Here is a 17698-nt window from a genome sequence, read left to right on the forward strand (position 1 = left end):
CCCTAAAGAGGACAACAGAAGAGAAGCAGAAGAAAAGGAATGGCGCTGCGAGAGGCTGGTTTGTGTGCCGGGTTCGTATGTTGAGCGAAGAGAGCGAGAGGGGGTCTGTGTGTGGTAAGCGCAAGTCCGTTCGTCCACCTGAACTGCACGTGCCATGTACCTTTACCTCTGCCAGTCTACGGTTAAGGTACAGCCCGGAGAAGCTTCGGGTCCGATGGATGGAGGCTCATAAAAGCTCCGTTTGCGTTGAGGAGAGAGAATACGAAGTACTGCTGATTTAAGAATAAAAAGGTGTCTCAGACAGGTTCCAGAGGTCAAGGGTTCGTTATCTCTGATCTGCAGGCGAAAAGAGACAGTGCAGTTGGCTACAGGAGGTGCTGAGATATGGAAGCTTATAGTGAGTTTCTACCCGGAGATAGAGATGAGATGAGATGGAAGCGTTGAGAGACTCCTCAGCTGTAACAGATGGAAGAAGCGGCATAAAACGCACACACCACGACATTATTTTTTTTTTATCGTTGGGTTTCTTCCAAGGGTTTTTTTCCTCTTTCAACCCCCTATCTTTTATCCCGTCCCAGTGACTGGCCAGCCCTGATGCACCGCCAATCGACGGGGGGCCACGACATGCGCAACTTGCACATCAGCAGATCAAAACGAATAGCGCCAGCGCAGGAACCGGAGGCTGTTAGTGGCTGAAGTGCGCTATAACGTTGGGCAGCATTTCGATGTGACTGGCCGTGAATTTTATTTATAGCTGCCCAACGGAGCCCACCATGAGTTTAAAGTGCGGTTGATGGATAGTCACTGCAAGATACGAGTCTGTGTCCTCAGTGCTAATAATAGCCCTGTCAAGCCTGGTCTACTTACTCCGTAAATTTGCTGTAGATCTACTACATTGTCTCTGCGTGGTGCTTCATCTGAGATTGACGATAGACACTCATTTCTCAGCACAGATCAATTCGACTCATTTCACGTAGTTTAATGGATTATACTCATACGTAAAATTGTACCAAGACAGTAAGCAGGTAGTCTAGCACATGTGCCCTTTGCGTGACATTCATCCAGTTTCACAATCTGCGCGTGTCTCCCACTAACAGCTATCACAATCCAGCCGTGGCATCCAACTGACTCCGTGTGTAAGTGTCCCTCTCTGTGTAGTATTTAACAAACGCGCCATCTGGAAGCTTTCTAGAATGCTCCAGTGCTGAGCCCCCCAGGTGAAGGGTTCCAGCCACCGACTGCGGTACCTTGCATGATACCTTGCACAATCCCAGACACTCTTACACAGCTACCATGGCAACGCGGTCCCTGAAAAATCCGCAAAAGTAGGTACTCCGTATGTATCAGGCAATAGATTTGACTCTAATTCCGCGTTCGTGATTTATGTCCCTTGCTCTATCAGATAAAATTAAATTAAAAAGAACACGTCAATCGCTCAGTCATCGTCGCACGCCCCATCCGTTGTCTAGCAACGCCGTGGCCTCCTCGAGGCTCAAGCCGGCCGTCTCGGGATATATCCGCCAAACAAGGCCATACCCAACGGCACAGACCGCCGCATAAAGGACAAACGTCCACGACGGACTCAGTGCATCCATCAGCGGCAAAAAGGTCAAGCCAACAGCAAAGTTTGCTGCCCAGTTGGTTGCCGTCGCAACTCCGCTGCCCACTGAACGTACGGACAAAGGAAACAGCTCGCTCTGCATCCATGGCACGTTGCCTAGGCCCAGAGCATATGATGCCACGTAAATCATGATGCTGACGAGGACGACTACGGCCGATCTGGTCTCGCCCTCGCCTGCTGGTGCCGTGGCATCCTCATCACGAGTGGCTGGTGACGGTTCTAGAGATAGATATGAGAAACCGGCTGCGGCTAACAACAGGCCCAAAGCCATAAAGGGTATCGAGTATAACAAGATCCGTCGGCGGCCGATACGGTCGATGAGGCCCAGGGCAATAAGCGTAAAGACAAAGTTAGTAATCGCAACGATGAGAGATGTCAGCGTAGGACTCTCAAACCCCATGATGGAGAATATGGTGGCCGAGAAATACATCAGCGAGTTCTAGGCAGTCATCCCAAGTTAGCCACAGGGAGATTGTAAACTCAGGTTGCTCAAGAAGCACTTACAAAACCACAGAGCTGCTGCAGCCCCTGCAGGAGACACGCAATAGCTAGTGCGCGGCGATGTTTGCCCTCGCCCAAGAGCTCGTGCCACGCACCGAGCCCCTTCCATGGGCCCGATGCCTGGCGGTCTTGAAGATGTCGTGCCTCTTCCTCTTCGCGGACTTCAATCTCAATCTCCTTGATAATAGCATCTGCAGTGCCATCAAATCGTCCTTGTACACCATTGACCTTTTGAATAACACGTTTGGCATCGTCAGATCGCCCAGCCTTTACCAGCCAGCGCGGTGTCTCTGGCATGAAGGCGACAAGAGCACCCTGCAAACCCGCCGGCAGCGCCCCCAATCCCACCATCCACCGCCACCCAGTCTCTTTCGACGCATATGTAGACAGCGCCCAGCCAATGATGTACGCCGCCATCTGCCCAAGCGTAATGAAGAGCACATTGATAGTCACAAGACGGCCTCTGTATGACGAGGGCGCAATCTCGGCGATGTATAGAGGCACCACGAAGCTTGCCGCTCCCACCGCGGCGCCAATAATGCAGCGGCCGGCTACCATGACCGGCACGGTAGAGCTGACGGCCTGTAGAACTGCCCCGACGATGAATAGAATATCGGCGTATAGAATGACTCGTTTGCGGCCTAGCCGGTCGGCAATGATGGACGAGAACGGTGATATGAGAAGCGCAAACAAAGAGGTTGACGACGTGATGATCGACTTGTCCATCGAAGTAAGATCTCGGTCCGACAGCGCTTTTCCGATCGACACGAGCGTGGCAGATATGACACCGGTATCGTCTAGAAAACTCGTCAGCAGCTTTTCATAACCCGTAGACGACCAAAGAACTCACATCCAAACAAGAGTCCACTTATGCCGGCAGCAAAGGTCAAAATTAGAACAAACAGGCCAGGATGGCCGTCGATCGCCTTCGCTGGGGAAGCTCTCGATCCAGGCTCGTCGTCAACGGCATCGTATGGCGCATCGTCATCGTGGCGGTTGCTCGAAATCAGCGGCGCCTGGGAGCTATCCATTGCGATAGCAAACTCCGACGTTGGTGCCGCGATTGTGTTGCGCCCGTGAGCTTCAAGAGGAAAGTTGAAGTTGTTTGGACCACGTCGGATTCCAAGTTCCGAAATGGAAATGGCGGCGTGACCCCGGCACTAAGGCTCGGTGACGCTTCCCGTCCCACCATGCCTTTAAAAGGAGCCCTGTTTGAGATCAAGATCTGATAAGATACGCAATGCCACATGGCGATTTGCTTCTATTACTCGGAAATGTCTTATCGGTTGTATGGGATCAATGGTCCTTCATTTTCGTTTAATGCTTACTATACCGATCTCTATCCTCTCTTGTAGTCTAGATATAGGCTTCCTTCCTGACGACATGATGTCTCACTCAGCGGGCTTCTTGGCCAATGCTACAATGCTAAAGTTCGGATTCCCATTTCCGGCTGCCAAAAACTTGCGTATCGCTTGGCTCAGAGCTCCTTCACTCAGCACATCATCGCCTTCCTGCATCAGTCCCCGGTCTACGGGGCCGTCCGTGGCGCCCTCCAGCTCCCACAAATGACCATCTTTTCCCTTGACGAAGGAGATGAAATGGAAATGGTTGTCTTCGTTTGCCCCGGGTGGATGAGAACTTCCGGTTCTGGCAGCCTTCATGTGTTTCTTCTCAAGCTCTTCATTGTTGTATAATAAGGCTGCCCTTTCGACGGGCTTAAGCGGCGTGGCTTCGTTCAGCAAGCCATCTAAGAAGGACTCCTTCTGAACAAACTCCCTCGCTTCGCCATTGGCTACGGAATGCAACAATGCCATAAGGCCGCATGAATGGCCGATTGTTTGTTGAAACCAGATGACGGGTTCCTCATCACCACTTTTATCGTAGGTCAACTGTGCAGGCGACACGGCAGTCTTGTCTTCCTCGCGAACGGCAAAATACATCTGTGCGGGAGTGATGAATATCAGGGCTAGAACTGGACGAGGCACCAACGAAAGAAGATCAGCATCGTCGAGGCTGTAGACATCGTAGAATCCGAGATCGGGCGAGACTCCGAGGTCGTGCACGAGCGATGTAAAGACTTCCGGGTTGTTTTCCAACGGGATGAAGGTCTTCTGCCCGGATGGACGTATGTAAACGCCTTCGGTAGGCATGCTGGACGATGTATCTTTTCGCCTAGTTATTGAAAATGGTTTGTTGTTTTTGACGAGTTGATGTTTACTCAGAGATCAAGTTGATCTTCTGGTGGTGATTTTGGTTGTCATAGAGAAACACGTTTGGCGCGGGGTTGCTTAGCTGTGACGCAGCAGGTACGCGGCACTCTGTTGCCTGCCACACATCTTTATATCACATTAGAAAGGAAAGAGCATCTCATAAGGGATATATGATATTATTTAAAATAATTGCAATATTTGATTGGGTTGTTAGGCCCATACATACATGTGACGAAACAGATCAAATCAACCTCAATGTTGCTCGCTCGCCGACATCTCAACCTGCGTGAACACAGCATCAGACTAAAATAAATATCAAAACGGCTCAAAATCAACAACACTTAAGAAGCAAAAGGTTGCTAAATCTAGCTATGAGAACCTTTTAGTTGGCGAAGCTGGACTCATAGCTCTATGCATCAGGTTCGGTTCATAGCATCAGCCTCTGCTTGAGCCTTGGCGATGGCTTCATCCATTTTCTTGAGCTCCTCTGCAGACTTGCCCTCTGCCATTTGCTGCTTTCGACGCTGCACGACCCTGTCGACAAGAGTCTTTGGCACGCCCTCGGTGAACATCAGCCCCTGGCAGCGATCCCAAGCCAGCTCCTGGATCGGCTGCACACGGGCTATCATGTCGGACTCAAATCCACGGATCTGTTCGTCGAGCTCTTCAATACTCTGAGCTTTGAGGATCACTCGAGCAAGCAACATGGCATCCTCGAGGGCTTGGTTCACGCCCTCGCCCGCATGAGGCGTCATCAGATGGGCTGCATCACCAATAAGAGTGACGCCGGATTTGTGCTCCCACTTCTGTCCAATAGGCAGTCGCCACAGTGATCTAGTCGTTGTTCGTCCCTGAGCAGCGTCGAGTGCTTGATGAAACTGAGGACCCCAATGCTCCAGCTCTTTCTTCAAGGCCTTCTTCACCTCGACGAGATTTTCGGCGTCGTAGCCACACTTCTCGGGCTTCATCCAGTCGGGATCCTCGCGCACGAAATTAAAGCCCATGGAAATGCTGCCATCGCCCATTTGCTGGAGGGTGAATCGCTGACCGTCCGCACTGGCGAAAATACTCCCGCGGTTGACGATTTTGTAAGTCTCAGGAGAAGTCTTTTCAGCGTCGGGGATGGAGATGTCGTGCATTGCCACTCTGGTGTACTCGGGCACCAGCTCTGGCGCAATGGACAGTCGGACCTTGCTAAACGCACCATCGGCACCGACAACAAGGTCGAAACTGGCGGTAGTTCCATTGGTAAAGGTCAAGGTGCTGCCTTCTACCTTTTGCAGGCGGTGTCCCCATTTAACGGTTCCTTCAGGAAGAGAGTCGAGCAGGATTTCTCTGAGCTTCACACGATCAATCTCCGGGCGTTCGCCAAAAGCGATGTTTGACTCGGCGTCAGCACCTCGGACAACGTAATAGTAAAGGTCCTTATCCACAATGGCCATGTATTGACCATCGTAGCGCGCATGAGATAGAAAGATGTCCCATAGGCCAGCTTCTTTGACAGCGGCGAGGCCGGAAGTAGTGTGCAAGTCCAGGGTTCCGCCTTGAGATCGGACATTGGCAGAGGCCTCGCCTTCGAATACGGTGGCTTGAATGCCTCCGAGATGAAGGATTCGGGCAAGAGTGCAGCCTATATTAAAGGTTAGTTGCTGGCGCTGATACAGTGAAATGCTTTTTCTTAGTTATTGAGGAATTTTACCAGCTGGGCCAGCTCCAATGATGGCAATCTTGAGGTTTTGCATATTGAACGAAGTCTTTTCAATAAAGTGGTGGTCTTGTGCGGAGTAGCTGTAAGCGGCCGTTGTGTAAGTGAGCTACGGTGTAAGGCTATCAGTGAGACGTCGATGAAAACAGGAGAGGCTGCGATGCGAGAATTGCTTTGATGATTTACTGATTCATCCGTCCTCGAGACAAGACGTCTGCAACCTTTTTGTATTCATTTGAGAAAAATCCGATCAGTGAAGCTTGAGCTACCAACTCTCCGTTTTGACTTTTGTTCGTGTCACTTTTTCTCAGCTTCAGCCACTCAGCCGGACTTTTTAGCGACATGGACTTTGGAAGGATCCGGTCACCCCCCCCTAGGCGACGCGTGGAAATGGGATCATTTGCCTACGAAGCGACATTATCGCTGTGCACTAACTATTGGATTCGTTGAGCGAAAGTCGACTATTCTTTATTGATACTTGTTTGCAGACTATGCATTGCGTCCTTCAGCGGCCAGGGAGATTAAGTGAAGGATTGAAGCAAGTCAATGTGAGAACAGTGTACATGTAGCTTGCAGCAGGATTGTTCACACTCCCGAGACCAATAGCGTCTTTGTTTCTTCTGAGTCTTTGGTATAGGACTTCAGTTGTAGTACTAAGAATTGGTATGAATGTAGTCCCTTAGCACCCATCGATTACCAATGTAAGTTGCCATTCTGGGCATGCAAAGTCATCACCAAGACACACAAGTGACAAAGCCCGATGCCAGGCAAGCTTAGACGGCCAAGTACCTAAGCTTGCTGAGGTAACCATGCCTCGCTGTGCACGGCTCCATCGTTCGTGCACAGAGATTTGATAAGGCAGAGCGGGAGCTAAAGTTGCCGGTTCAGGATGAAGATGCTGATGCTATTCCTGGGCGACAAGGCCGTGTTTGCAAGTCAATGGGATTCGCAGTGCGCTGCAATAAACCTCGGCGTCGGACTTTATACGATATTCTCCGTTCCCGGACATGTTCACCGGCCAATCAGGACACGACCCAGCCGGCGCATAAATCATGGCCGCGCCGCCAGGGGTTGTCAAAGATGTGCAGGTCCTGGAATCTACTAGAGGAATCCCTGAGGCGATTCTCGTTCTCGTTCTTTCTGATAGGGAATCAAGCTTTTGCCCCGGGGTCAGTAAGAGATCCCACTTTCTCACACGACATAAACAGGCCTTTGTTCCGATATCAGCCGCTGACCAACTCGCTGCACGGCTAATTCGCCTAGTGCTAGGTCCGACAGCCGAGCGTCGCTTCTCGGCCTTCCGCTGCCGACAGAAAAAAAAACGGTGCTGGAAAGATTGCGGAATTACGTCATAGCACAGCAAAGGTAAGCGGCAGAGGCGAAACCGGCCGAGACAAGACGGCGGATAGAAGAAGAACCATCGGACGGACACTCCATGGGGACCAAGCCCGAGAGAGGCTATGTTACAGGTATTGGAAATTCTAATGGATGTCCGCCAACGGGTGGGTATCCATGCAATCATACGTAGATGTGTATGTGTACGTACGGAGTACGATGATCGATTATGCAAAACCCGCCGTGTTCGTGGCCGCTGTCTCCGTGCCGAGGAGTTAACAATGTAGCATGTCTAGTCGACTTTATTACTGTATCTCAAGCAGGCCGAAATGACATAGGGGACGGAGCTGGATATCTAGTGGAGCAAGGCTGCTTGGCAACTGCCTGAAAGAACAGGGGACATTTGAAAAAAAAAGAAGAAAAAAAGCAATTGGGCATCAATTGTTCTACGGCTGGCTCCCGAGCCTAGAACCACGATTCGTGCTGTTTCGTAGATATGCCACATGTTTCGACGCAGCGGTGGAGCCAAGCCAGACATCCGGGATGCGCACCGGTAGTCGAAGACCCTAGCTCGAGCCCTATCTGGCATTCGGATTTTAGCTGGCTCCATTGTTTGGTGTCCATCCAAGCAGGTTTGCCGCAGGACAAGACGAAAAAAATAGGGGAGGGGCCCTGTCAGGGAGCGCAGAGATTTCAAAGCCGGCCCCATCGACGGGCTGGGTAACATCGGGGGGCCGAACCTCTGGTTGTAGTAGGTAGTTAGCATATTCGTATATTCAGCGGAACATGCTCCGTAATCAACTAGTTTTAAGCCGAGTGTCGATGGTAGCAATTAGTGACATGTTCTGGCATTGAGTCCGCCGCCCATAAAAGAAAGCGGTGCGCCGCTTGTTATGTCTTACATGCATTGGTTGTTTTATTTTATCCGCCATCCTTTTCCGTGCAGTCGCTGAGATCCTTTGTGTCGCCCTGCTAGTTAGTTAAGTTGATGCAATAGGCTTGGTGTACTCTTCACCCTTGTTTGTCTTTACAGACTGTTTTAGCATTGGAACGAGCGAATATCCTCCGCCGGCGACTCTTTTTATCCGTCTTCATTTATTACGATATACGACCGATATTTCTTTTCTTTTCTCTTCTTCTCACGGCCTCATACGACTCACTCGTAACTCTTCTTCATCATCGCATCCACCTTACCTAATAGTTCGCCCCGCCAGCTCGTCGCCTATTCCCTCCTCGTACTAGCCTGCCGACTGCTTATCCTGTTCCGGTAACACTCGGCCGGTCTAAAGCAGCCGAGTAGCGAGTACATGATATCTTGGTCCACCTAGCTCCCGATCAATCGTACCGTAGACTCCTCGTTCCACCTATCGCACAACTGCCGTCCCTGCGACAAGCTTTTCGGCCCTGGCCCTTCTAGCTCTCACATCCCTCCTCTTTTCTCTCTCCTCTTTCGGCGCTGGAGATTTTGTTCTTCTTGAACAGAAATCCTCTTCGGACAATCAATATTTGTTATATCATCCCGAGCCTCGTCCTCGTCTTCTCTCTGGCCTCTCCTTTCCTGTAGCTCCTTCTTGTAGCTGCTACGGCTGCCAATTGGGAAGCAGATTGCAGATTGTACATCACACATACGGAGGAGCGTCACCGACTTGGTCACCATGGATCCCCTCGACCGGGAACTCATGGAGGCAGAGCGCTCTGCCTCCCCCGAGCGCTATCAGAGCCGGGCAAGCAACGAAATAGAGCGCGTCATCACGGCATCCTCAGCCTCGTCTGCGTCTTCAGAAGGCAGCGTGTTCCGCAGAAACATGAGTCGTGTATCTACGCAGAACGATCTAGAGCGCCACCCCACCGCCCTGAGTCGCATTGCAACTCAACGAAGCCAGCACGTTAATACTGTTGGAGGCTCAATTCGTACTGAGAGTAGAGCTTCTCGAAAGCCATTGCCGTCATTTGGCGGCGGCAAGCCATATCCTCCCCAGCTGCCAGCCCAGGAAGAGTACGTCGTCGAGTTTGACGGACCCAACGACCCCCTACATGCCCAGAACTGGCCTCTTCGAAAGAAGATCTTGACGGCTGCCATGCTGGCCTACACCACCGTCACGAGCACCTTTACATCCTCCATCTTCTCCTCTGCAACAAGCACAGTTGCTGCAAAGTTTGACGTTGGCCTCGAGGTTGGCATTCTAGGCACATCCCTGTATGTGTTGGGTTTCGCCTTTGGTCCCAGTCTCTGGGCTCCCTTGTCCGAACTCAAGGGCCGTCGTCTGCCCATTGTCCTCTCCATCTTTGGTTTCTCCCTCTTCACGATCGCAACCGCCACCGCCAAGGACATTCAGACCGTTCTCATCTGTCGATTCTTTGGTGGTTTCTTCGGCGCCGCCCCCCTGGCTGTCGTTGCTGCTGTCTTCTCCGACATGTTTGACAACAGGACTCGAGGAACGGCGATTGCCATCTTCTCCATGACTGTCTTCACCGGTCCCATGCTGGCGCCTTTCATCGGTGGCTTCATTGTCGAATCATATCTGGGATGGCGCTGGACTGAGTATCTCCCTGCCATTATGGGATTCGCTGCCTTCATTCTTGACTTGTTTTTCCTCTCCGAGTCGTACCCACCAGTCATTCTCGTTGGCAAGGCTTCGGAACTACGACGTCGCACCAAGAACTGGGGCATCCACGCCAAGCAGGAGGAAATCGAAATCGACTTTGGCGAGCTCGTCAGCAAGAATTTTACCCGTCCCTTGCGACTCCTCTTCACGGAGCCCATTATCCTGCTTCTTTCCATTTACATGAGCTTCATCTATGGGCTGCTCTACCTCTTCTTTACTGCATACCCCCTGGTTTTCGTCGGTGTCCATGGCTTCAACTTGGGTCAGTCCGGTCTGACCTTTTTTGGTTTGATCATTGGTGAGCTTCTTGCGACCCTCACCATCATTCTTCAGGTTCCGTGGTACAACCGCAAGCTCGAGGCCAACCACGGTATTCCTATTCCCGAGTGGCGATTGCCTAACATGATGGTTGGTGGCGTTGCGTTTGCTGGTGGTATCTTTTGGTTCGGATGGTAAGTCGTCTTTTCTTAAAATCATCTCCAATTATTTCGTTTGATCAGTCAACTAACAACATGTCAGGACTGGATACAAGGAGAGCATTCACTGGGCCGCCCCGGCTGTCAGCGGTATCCTCACCGGCTTTGGTCTCATGTCGATTTTCCTCCAGGCCCTCAATTACATTGTCGATGCATACCTCATGTTCGCCGCCTCAGCCCTTGCTGGCAACACTTTTATGAGATCTTTATTTGGTGCTGCTTTCCCGCTTTTTGGTCGTCAAATGTTCCTCGGCATGCACATCGAGTGGGCTTCGACACTGCTGGGCTGCGTAGCGCTTGTGCTTGCTCCCATTCCCTTCGCTTTCTACTTCTATGGCGCCAAGATTAGGTCAAAGAGCAAGATCGCCCCAGTCTTTTCTGCTCCGGCGGATGAGCCTAAGACGGACGAGACGAGCGCAGACGAGACCACTGAGAAGGAAGAGGAACACAATGCAGCATTGGCCAATGCCCCTACCAAACAAAGCGAGGCCGGTGGTCCCGCCGAGAACGTGTAAAGACACTGCGAGGAAGTGTAGAGCGTTCATTTCATCTTTTCTGGCATGCTCTTTTCATCTCTCCGGATTGAGATTTTTGCTTTGGGTTGATACCATTCCATTTAAAAAAGGGGGCGACGGCAGCTGTCTGAGCATGGCGTTTATTTAAACTATTGGATTTGGAAGCGTTATATATATACAACATGAATAATGTCTTATTCTGGGGAAAGGGGGGTATGAATGATGTATTAGATTCGATGCAAACAGAGCGGTTGGCTTGAGCGCAGATAAAATAGCGATGACACGAGACTCGTGTCAATGATGAAATATGTCTTTTAATGCAAATACTGCGTCTCTCGCGTTGTGGTGATTAAAGTTCTTACTGTAACATTTAAGCATACAAGGCGAATTTCAAACAAGGTCAGCCTAACGATGTGATTTGCGTGAAACATTATACCCTTGGCAGATATTACTGACGGGAACCATTTATTCATTACTTGCATGATCTGAATTGACTGGATTGATGGCTGGCACCCGAGACAGTATGCGTACAGTGGTGTCTCGCACTGTAAATGTTCCGCTTAATCGCATATCGGCAGAGCTCTCCGACCACCACACCACCATCATCAGATGGAGCTGCAAATAGCTTCGGCTTGACATCATAACCATGCCTCGACAATATCCGCCATGACCACGTCTCTGGCCCGCTTGCGCTGCCCTCAATGGCGGCTACAAGCCCGACTTCTCTATGCGCGGAGCTTCTCAGACGTCAAGCGTCCCTCGTCCGCGCCACAGCCCATCGTGGACATCAAGCACATTCGGCAAAACCCGGAGCTCTATGAAAACACATGCCTGGAGCGCAACTACAAGCGCCAGGCGTCTCACCCCGCGAGGATTGGACAGCTGCATGCTGAGTGGCAGCAGCTGCAGAAGGATGGTCGTGCGTTGAGGGAGAGGTCTAATTTGCTGAGAAAAGAGCTGGCGAATTCGGCGACGAGCAGTGACGATGAGGACTTGAAGGATGTGAAGCAGATGAGCCGGGAGAAGGTCCAGGAGGAGGCTCGGGCGCTCAAGAGCGAGCTGGTTGTGATTGAGAAGAAGGAGGCCGATGCGGTTACGCAGATGGAGGAGCTGGCGCTGGAGATTCCCAACCTCACCAGTGCCGACACGCCTAGAGGGGATGAGGCCGAGGTCTTGAGCTACATCAATGAGCCTCCAAGCTTCGAGCAAGGGCCGGAGCAGCTCTGGAGGTCGCACGTTCACATTGGCGCCGAACTGGGCATCCTTGATTTTGCTGGAGCGGCGACGGCGTCTGGCTGGGGATGGTACTACCTGCTTGGTGAGGCAGCACAGCTTGAACAGGCTCTCATCCAGTATGCCCTCACCGTTGCTACCAAGCATGGATGGACTCAGGTATCGCCTCCAAGCATGGTTTACAGCCACATTGGCGCTGCGTGTGGCTTCCAGCCCCGGGACCAGAACGGCGAGCAGCAAGTCTACTCCATTGCCCAGTCTCAAGCCGACATTGACCGTGGAGTACCTGAAATGTGTCTTGCCGGCACGTCAGAGATCCCTCTCGCCGGTATGAAGGCAATGTCCACCATCGACGCCGTGGACCTACCCCTAAAGCGAGTCGCCGTATCGCGATGCTACCGCGCCGAGGCCGGAGCCCGCGGCGCCGAGACAAAGGGCCTGTACCGCGTGCACGAGTTCTCCAAGGTCGAGATGTTCGCGTGGACCAGCCCCGACGAGTTCGAGGCCCGCGAGGTCTTTGACGAGATGCTCGACATGCAGACCGAGATCCTCTCGTCCCTGGGGCTCTACTGCCGCGTGCTCTCCATGCCCTCCACCGACCTGGGCGCCTCGGCCACCCGCAAGATCGACATGGAGGCCTGGTTCCCGAGTCGCGAGCACCACAGCGGCGGCTGGGGCGAGGTCACCTCCGCCAGCCTGTGCACGGACTACCAGACGAGGCGCCTCGCCACGCGGCTCAAGACGAGCAGCGGCAAGCTGAGCTTCCCCTGGACGGCCAACGGCACGGCGCTGGCGGTGCCGAGGGTGCTGGCCGCGCTGCTGGAGAACGGGTGGGACGAGGAGGAGGGCACCGTTACTATTCCCGAGTGCCTGCGGCCGTGGATGGGCGGACAGGAAAAGATTGGGCCGTCTGCGCGGAGGAAGAAGGATGGGAATGCGGGCGAGATGATGGCATGAGATAAGGGAGATGCTGAACTCGAGCCGCAGCAGCGATTTTGATGATTATGATGATACTCATGGAGGCATTTTATTGGGGTTTCATTTTATTATTCTCCCGACATATCAATGTGCGTGTATCAGGGAACGGGGTATTCATATTTCTATTTTGTTGTCATGAAATAGGAACATCACATCTTGGAGGGGAGGACGGACTAGGGGCATAGCTACGACTGTACGATAACGCAAGAGAAAAAAAAAAGGAGGTTATTGGTGAAGATACAAGGAAATCAGACATGATTCTCTCATACTGCATGAGGCTATTACACCAAAGACTTTTGTGAGTTCATCGCTTTGGTTCTAAAGACAACGCTGCCGCATACAAAGAGTGATCCAGTCCACCACAACCCATCCATCGCTAAAAGACGCCCAAGACACGAGAAAAAAGATACGCCAGATATTTCATCCCGCGCTCGCCGCCTCTCCCGTATATACTTCAACCTCCTGCTTCGAAAAGACTCCAGACGCCATAATGTCCACCCTCCTCATCAATCTATCCAGCAACTCCTTCCAATCCCCCACATTCGCACCACTCATCCCCCATCCTCGTCCAGACAAGTACCGCACCTCCTCAAGATTCTGCTCCAACGCCTTCATCACCACGAAAAGCATCTCCCGCGTCAAGTCAGACGGTCTTAAGGCTCCCAAAAAGGCCACCCAGCGATGATACACCCAGAAATTGATATACTCCTCAATCTTCATCTCACCACTATACTGCGCCGGAAAATCCCACGCAATCTCCTGATCCAAACACTTGTCTTCAAACGGCCGGCTCGAACTCGTAAACATTGGCTGCGAGACGAACAGCATCGGCACCTTTGCGCACCAAAACGACGCGGACAACACCACATGTTTACCCAGCGCGCTGCTGATTTTCGTATCGCTACACTCCCACCCGTCCGTCACGAGCTGCGGAAATCGCCAGCGGCAGGCCATCTGCGGCGCGCTGTACCTGGTCGGGGTTGGTGCGGTGCCCTGCAGGTGATCTTCGTAGAACTGGACGGGCGGGCCGCCAAAGGTTTCGATCACGCTCTACGTGGTTTTGTCCACTAATACTGGGACCACGAGGACTTTGGGTAGGGGGGCGGCGATTTCGAGATGTAGTCTATCGCGGAGCTCGGCGAGGCTTCTCATGGGGCTGTGTTCTGGGTTCTTTTGCGGGATGTAGGAGATGAAATAGGTGCGTTGCGCCGTAGACGGGAGTTCTTGCTGGTGGTATGACATGATGGCGTTTGAGGGTATGTGGTTTGATGTTGAAGAGAAAGGTTGAGCTGTGGCAAAACAGAAAGGTTGAGCTAAGGCAGAACAGAAAGGTTCAGTTATGGTACAGAGGGTCATGTCCATCGTTCGTAATGCTGTCTTTTGTGTATACTAAGTGAATGTGATGTTCGGCTGCTTGTTATCCGAAATATGACGAAAAGGTTTGATGAATGAGCGGTAGATAGTATTGGGGGAAGAAAAGTTTGGTGTTTACACAGGATCTATAAATAAGGACTTTTGGTAGATAGCTCTTCGGCAGCTGCGTTGCTCAACTTCTCGCAAGATCGATGCCAGAAATAAACTTCCCATAGTGTTTATTGGTCGGACCTGCTTATGCTATACGGCATTCACTTCCCAGCCACGGTACACATATCACAAGAGTTACCTAGGTAGTAGAGCTCATTGTTGATTAGACCTCAAAGCTGATATTAACTCTCATTACACTAATATAGACAAGAACCTCCAAACAAGATAATAGCCATGTATAGAAAAGCATCACAGAAGGACACACGCAGACTCGTCAGAATATCCTTGTTCTATTGGTAGATCAAACGTATCTTCATAGACTGTTGACAGTTTACATGACATGCCCTCCCTGGCGCCAAAACAACTCCCAAAAACGCCCAAAAAAAGAGAAAAGAAACCAAATAAGACGCCGAATTCAAGTGGACAGGACTTGCAACGATGCTGGACAGACTTTTCTTCAACAATAATCCTAAACGACAACTTTGGATGGGGCATCGTACGGAATCCGCTATGAGTTTGTATCTGCTAGCTTGCCTGCTGTAAAGCAAAAGGAGCGAATGACGGGATATTCCATGCAGGCATCAACTCCAAAAAGGTAAAACAAAACTCGGTCGCTCGAATAAAAAAGACTCAAATGTCGTAATCTTAACAATCCCCATAACCTTAGCCGTGTACACGCATGATATCAAAATTTGGGCCGGAGCCTCATGGAGAGAAGAAAAGTAATCGGTTCGATGTCGGATCCCCAGGTTTCAAAAGGCCATCTCAACTTCGAGATGAGGGTGATGAAGCATAATTAATGTCATGGAACTGCACGTCGTCATCGTGATGAAGCGTGACGCTGTTAAACTCCAGGAATGGGTCTGCAGCTTCAGTGCCGGGAGTTGCCAGTCCGCTATCCAGGGGAACACCAACGGCTCTGGCCCCGCTGATGTCAACGCTTTCACTCTCCTTAACATTCCTAAAGTTGATGGTATCGATTCCACGGCCCTGGTTAGGGACAATAGGAGGCTTCATGTGGCGAATCAGAGCCCACTGAGTCGTTCGGAAGAAGGGGTGGGCTTTGATATCAGAGGCACCAGCTCGGGCACCTAACCTGCGGTTCTCGTCCTTGATCAACAGTTTCCTGATGAGGGATTTGCAGAGGCTATAATGAGATGGGTCAGCAACAATTGATGTGGCAAGTCGTTCTATATAAGACATGAGTGACTTACTTTGAAATCTGGGGCGCTCCAGTGTGGTCTGGGAAGGGAATGTCCTCGCGCAAGATGTTGGCAAAGGTGGCATTTCGGTTCTTGCCCTTGAAGGGTGTGGTTCCGTAGAGCATTTCATAGATGAGAATGCCCAGCGTCCACCAATCCACTGCACTTGTGTGTCCACTGCCCTTGATCACCTCGGGGGCAATGTACTCCTCAGTGCCGACAAACGAATTCGTTCTAAAGTCGGCGATACATGATCGCGTGTCAATTGTGGGCAAAGAATCTGTCCTAGCTCCGTTCTTGCCAACAATCATCGTCGGCTTGCCACCAGGGCCAGACTGCTTTGACAAATCGAAATCCGACAACATGATGTGGCCGGACTGGTGAAGCAGAATGTCTAAAGAAACTCGTTAGTCAGCTGCGTCTCCTCATTCTCTTCTCATCTGAAGGTGGTTACGTACTCTCCGGCTTCAAATCTCGGTAGATGAAACCCATGAGATGGAGGTACTCCAGAGCAGCCGTGACCTCGGCGGCGTAGAAACGAGCGTCGTCCTCTGGAATGCACTTGCCAGGGCGAGTCTGGAGTGCTCTGAAGAATTCTCCTCCACTACAGTATTCCATACATAGATAAAGATGGTCTTCTGACTGGAACGAGTGGTATAGAGTGACGATAAAGGGATGGTTGCTTGTCGCAAGAATTTCCTGTTCAGCGAGGGCGCGCTTAATCTTGTTTCGCTTAATCATCTCCTTCTTGCTCAAGACTATGGGGGCCAAATCAGCAACTGCAGAGGTGTCAATTTTCCAACTCGCATTTCTCACCTTTCATGGCATAGAGCCGGTTGCTTTTCTTTTCTCTAACCAAGTAGACTTTGCCCACATCACCTTTGCCAATAAGCTTGATCTTGTCGAAGCTGGAAGGCCCAACTTCGACATCGCGGACCTTGATGGAGTTGGAACTGTACGTTCTGCGGAAGGCTAAAGAGGTCTGGGGAGGAGGCAGAGCACCCAGAGTATCTTCGCTGTATGCTTGCTGTACTGCATCGGCCTTACCGCCGTCGACGAGGCCGAGTGACCCTGACTTGGCATTCTGGATCAAGGGGTCTTTGCCGAGTTCAGCGGTGCCGGGGCGCTCGCCCTTGTTTCCAGCACTCGCAAAGAGTCCCTGGGCATTAGGTGCACTGGCAACCCTCCTTAACCTGCGGGCCAGCTCTTCCTTAGTTTCGCTTGTAGCCTGTTCGGCCTCTGTGCCATCTGGGCCCGACACCTTCAATGTTGGCGTATCGGGAGGACTTGGTGGCACAGAGCCTTCGTTGTGATGGCGCAGGCCAGGCTGTCCCTGATGAGCAAAGTAGGGGTTGGCAAGCGCCGTAGGGCTCATTGCCTCTTCTAGCTTGTTGCTCTCGCTGGCGACGGTATGTGACCTCAGGCGACCAACGGTGCTGTTGAATAGCTTGGTGTGTCGAGAAGTTTTGGTAGAGTGCGAGTCGCTGCCGCTGCCGTTGCTCGAAGGCCCGTTGAGGTTAAGCGAGTTGCTGCTCCTTTCTTTTTCGCCGATACTACTCGCGCTGCTGTTCATGCGGAAGAAGTTGCGCAGGCGATTGCTGACCTGGCCCCCAGCAGAGCTGTTGGCGACCTTTGAGGATGGCATTGCTGGTTTAGGAGATGGAGGAGATGGGAGATGACGACGACGATGATGAGTGATGATGATGAAAAGGAAGCGAAAGACTTGATGACGTAGAAGAAGTCGAAGTCGAGGACGCAGATGCAGATGTAGACGCAGATGCAAATGTCGATG

General features: G+C 51.6%; 7 protein-coding genes across 7 annotated transcripts; 2 read left to right on the forward strand and 5 right to left on the reverse strand.

Moving 5' to 3' along the window:
• Positions 1-1439: 1439 nt before the first annotated feature.
• On the reverse strand, positions 1440-3153 carry M431DRAFT_95893 (hypothetical protein; the record flags this gene model as incomplete). Its single annotated transcript, XM_024924754.1, has 3 exons — positions 1440-2060; positions 2126-2919; positions 2973-3153. 3 exons carry the CDS (start codon positions 3151-3153, stop codon positions 1440-1442), a joined length of 1596 nt encoding a protein of 531 aa, XP_024769754.1.
• Positions 3154-3513: 360 nt separating this feature from the next.
• Positions 3514-4272, reverse strand: M431DRAFT_9365 (hypothetical protein; the record flags this gene model as incomplete). The annotated part of the gene is made up of 1 exon (XM_024924495.1): positions 3514-4272. One exon carries the CDS (start codon positions 4270-4272, stop codon positions 3514-3516), a length of 759 nt encoding a protein of 252 aa, XP_024769755.1.
• A 233-nt stretch (positions 4273-4505) lies between these two features.
• On the reverse strand, positions 4506-6099 carry M431DRAFT_512299 (hypothetical protein). Its single transcript, XM_024919813.1, has 2 exons — positions 6032-6099; positions 4506-5962 (listed from the first exon to the last, which is right to left on the reverse strand). Exons 1-2 carry the CDS (start codon positions 6072-6074, stop codon positions 4749-4751), a joined length of 1257 nt encoding a protein of 418 aa, XP_024769756.1. The 5' UTR covers positions 6075-6099; the 3' UTR covers positions 4506-4748.
• Positions 6100-9027: 2928 nt separating this feature from the next.
• M431DRAFT_499527 (hypothetical protein) lies at positions 9028-10969 on the forward strand (the record flags this gene model as incomplete). The annotated part of the gene is made up of 2 exons (XM_024917810.1): positions 9028-10430; positions 10498-10969. The coding sequence occupies 2 exons, from the start codon at positions 9028-9030 to the stop codon at positions 10967-10969; spliced, it is 1875 nt and encodes a 624-aa protein (XP_024769757.1).
• Positions 10970-11543: 574 nt separating this feature from the next.
• M431DRAFT_260180 (hypothetical protein) lies at positions 11544-13380 on the forward strand. The gene has a single exon (XM_024913865.1). It carries the CDS (start codon positions 11636-11638, stop codon positions 13157-13159), a length of 1524 nt encoding a protein of 507 aa, XP_024769758.1. The 5' UTR covers positions 11544-11635; the 3' UTR covers positions 13160-13380.
• A 220-nt stretch (positions 13381-13600) lies between these two features.
• On the reverse strand, positions 13601-14422 carry M431DRAFT_486060 (hypothetical protein; the record flags this gene model as incomplete). The annotated part of the gene is made up of 2 exons (XM_024916354.1): positions 13601-14230; positions 14255-14422. 2 exons carry the CDS (start codon positions 14420-14422, stop codon positions 13601-13603), a joined length of 798 nt encoding a protein of 265 aa, XP_024769759.1.
• A 1047-nt stretch (positions 14423-15469) lies between these two features.
• M431DRAFT_96325 (hypothetical protein) lies at positions 15470-17551 on the reverse strand (the record flags this gene model as incomplete). Its single annotated transcript, XM_024924812.1, has 4 exons — positions 15470-15851; positions 15919-16300; positions 16365-16664; positions 16723-17551. The coding sequence occupies 4 exons, from the start codon at positions 17549-17551 to the stop codon at positions 15470-15472; spliced, it is 1893 nt and encodes a 630-aa protein (XP_024769760.1).
• Positions 17552-17698: the final 147 nt, after the last annotated feature.

This window comes from Trichoderma harzianum (genome assembly GCF_003025095.1).
Source record: "Trichoderma harzianum CBS 226.95 unplaced genomic scaffold M431scaffold_15, whole genome shotgun sequence".
Lineage (NCBI taxonomy): Eukaryota > Fungi > Ascomycota > Sordariomycetes > Hypocreales > Hypocreaceae > Trichoderma > Trichoderma harzianum.

What these genes read in the sequence shown, in the direction of transcription:
- M431DRAFT_512299 (XM_024919813.1), bottom strand. Translation starts at nt 6,074, where the DNA reads ATGCAAAACCTCAAGATTGCCATCATTGGAGCTGGCCCAGCTG. An exon ending in CATTGGAGCTGGCCCAGCTG is followed by an intron (nt 5,963 to 6,031) that starts GTAAAATTCCTC and finishes CCTTTAATATAG; the next exon opens with GCTGCACTCTTGCCCGAATC.
- M431DRAFT_260180 (XM_024913865.1), top strand. Translation starts at nt 11,636, where the DNA reads ATGACCACGTCTCTGGCCCGCTTGCGCTGCCCTCAATGGCGGCTACAA.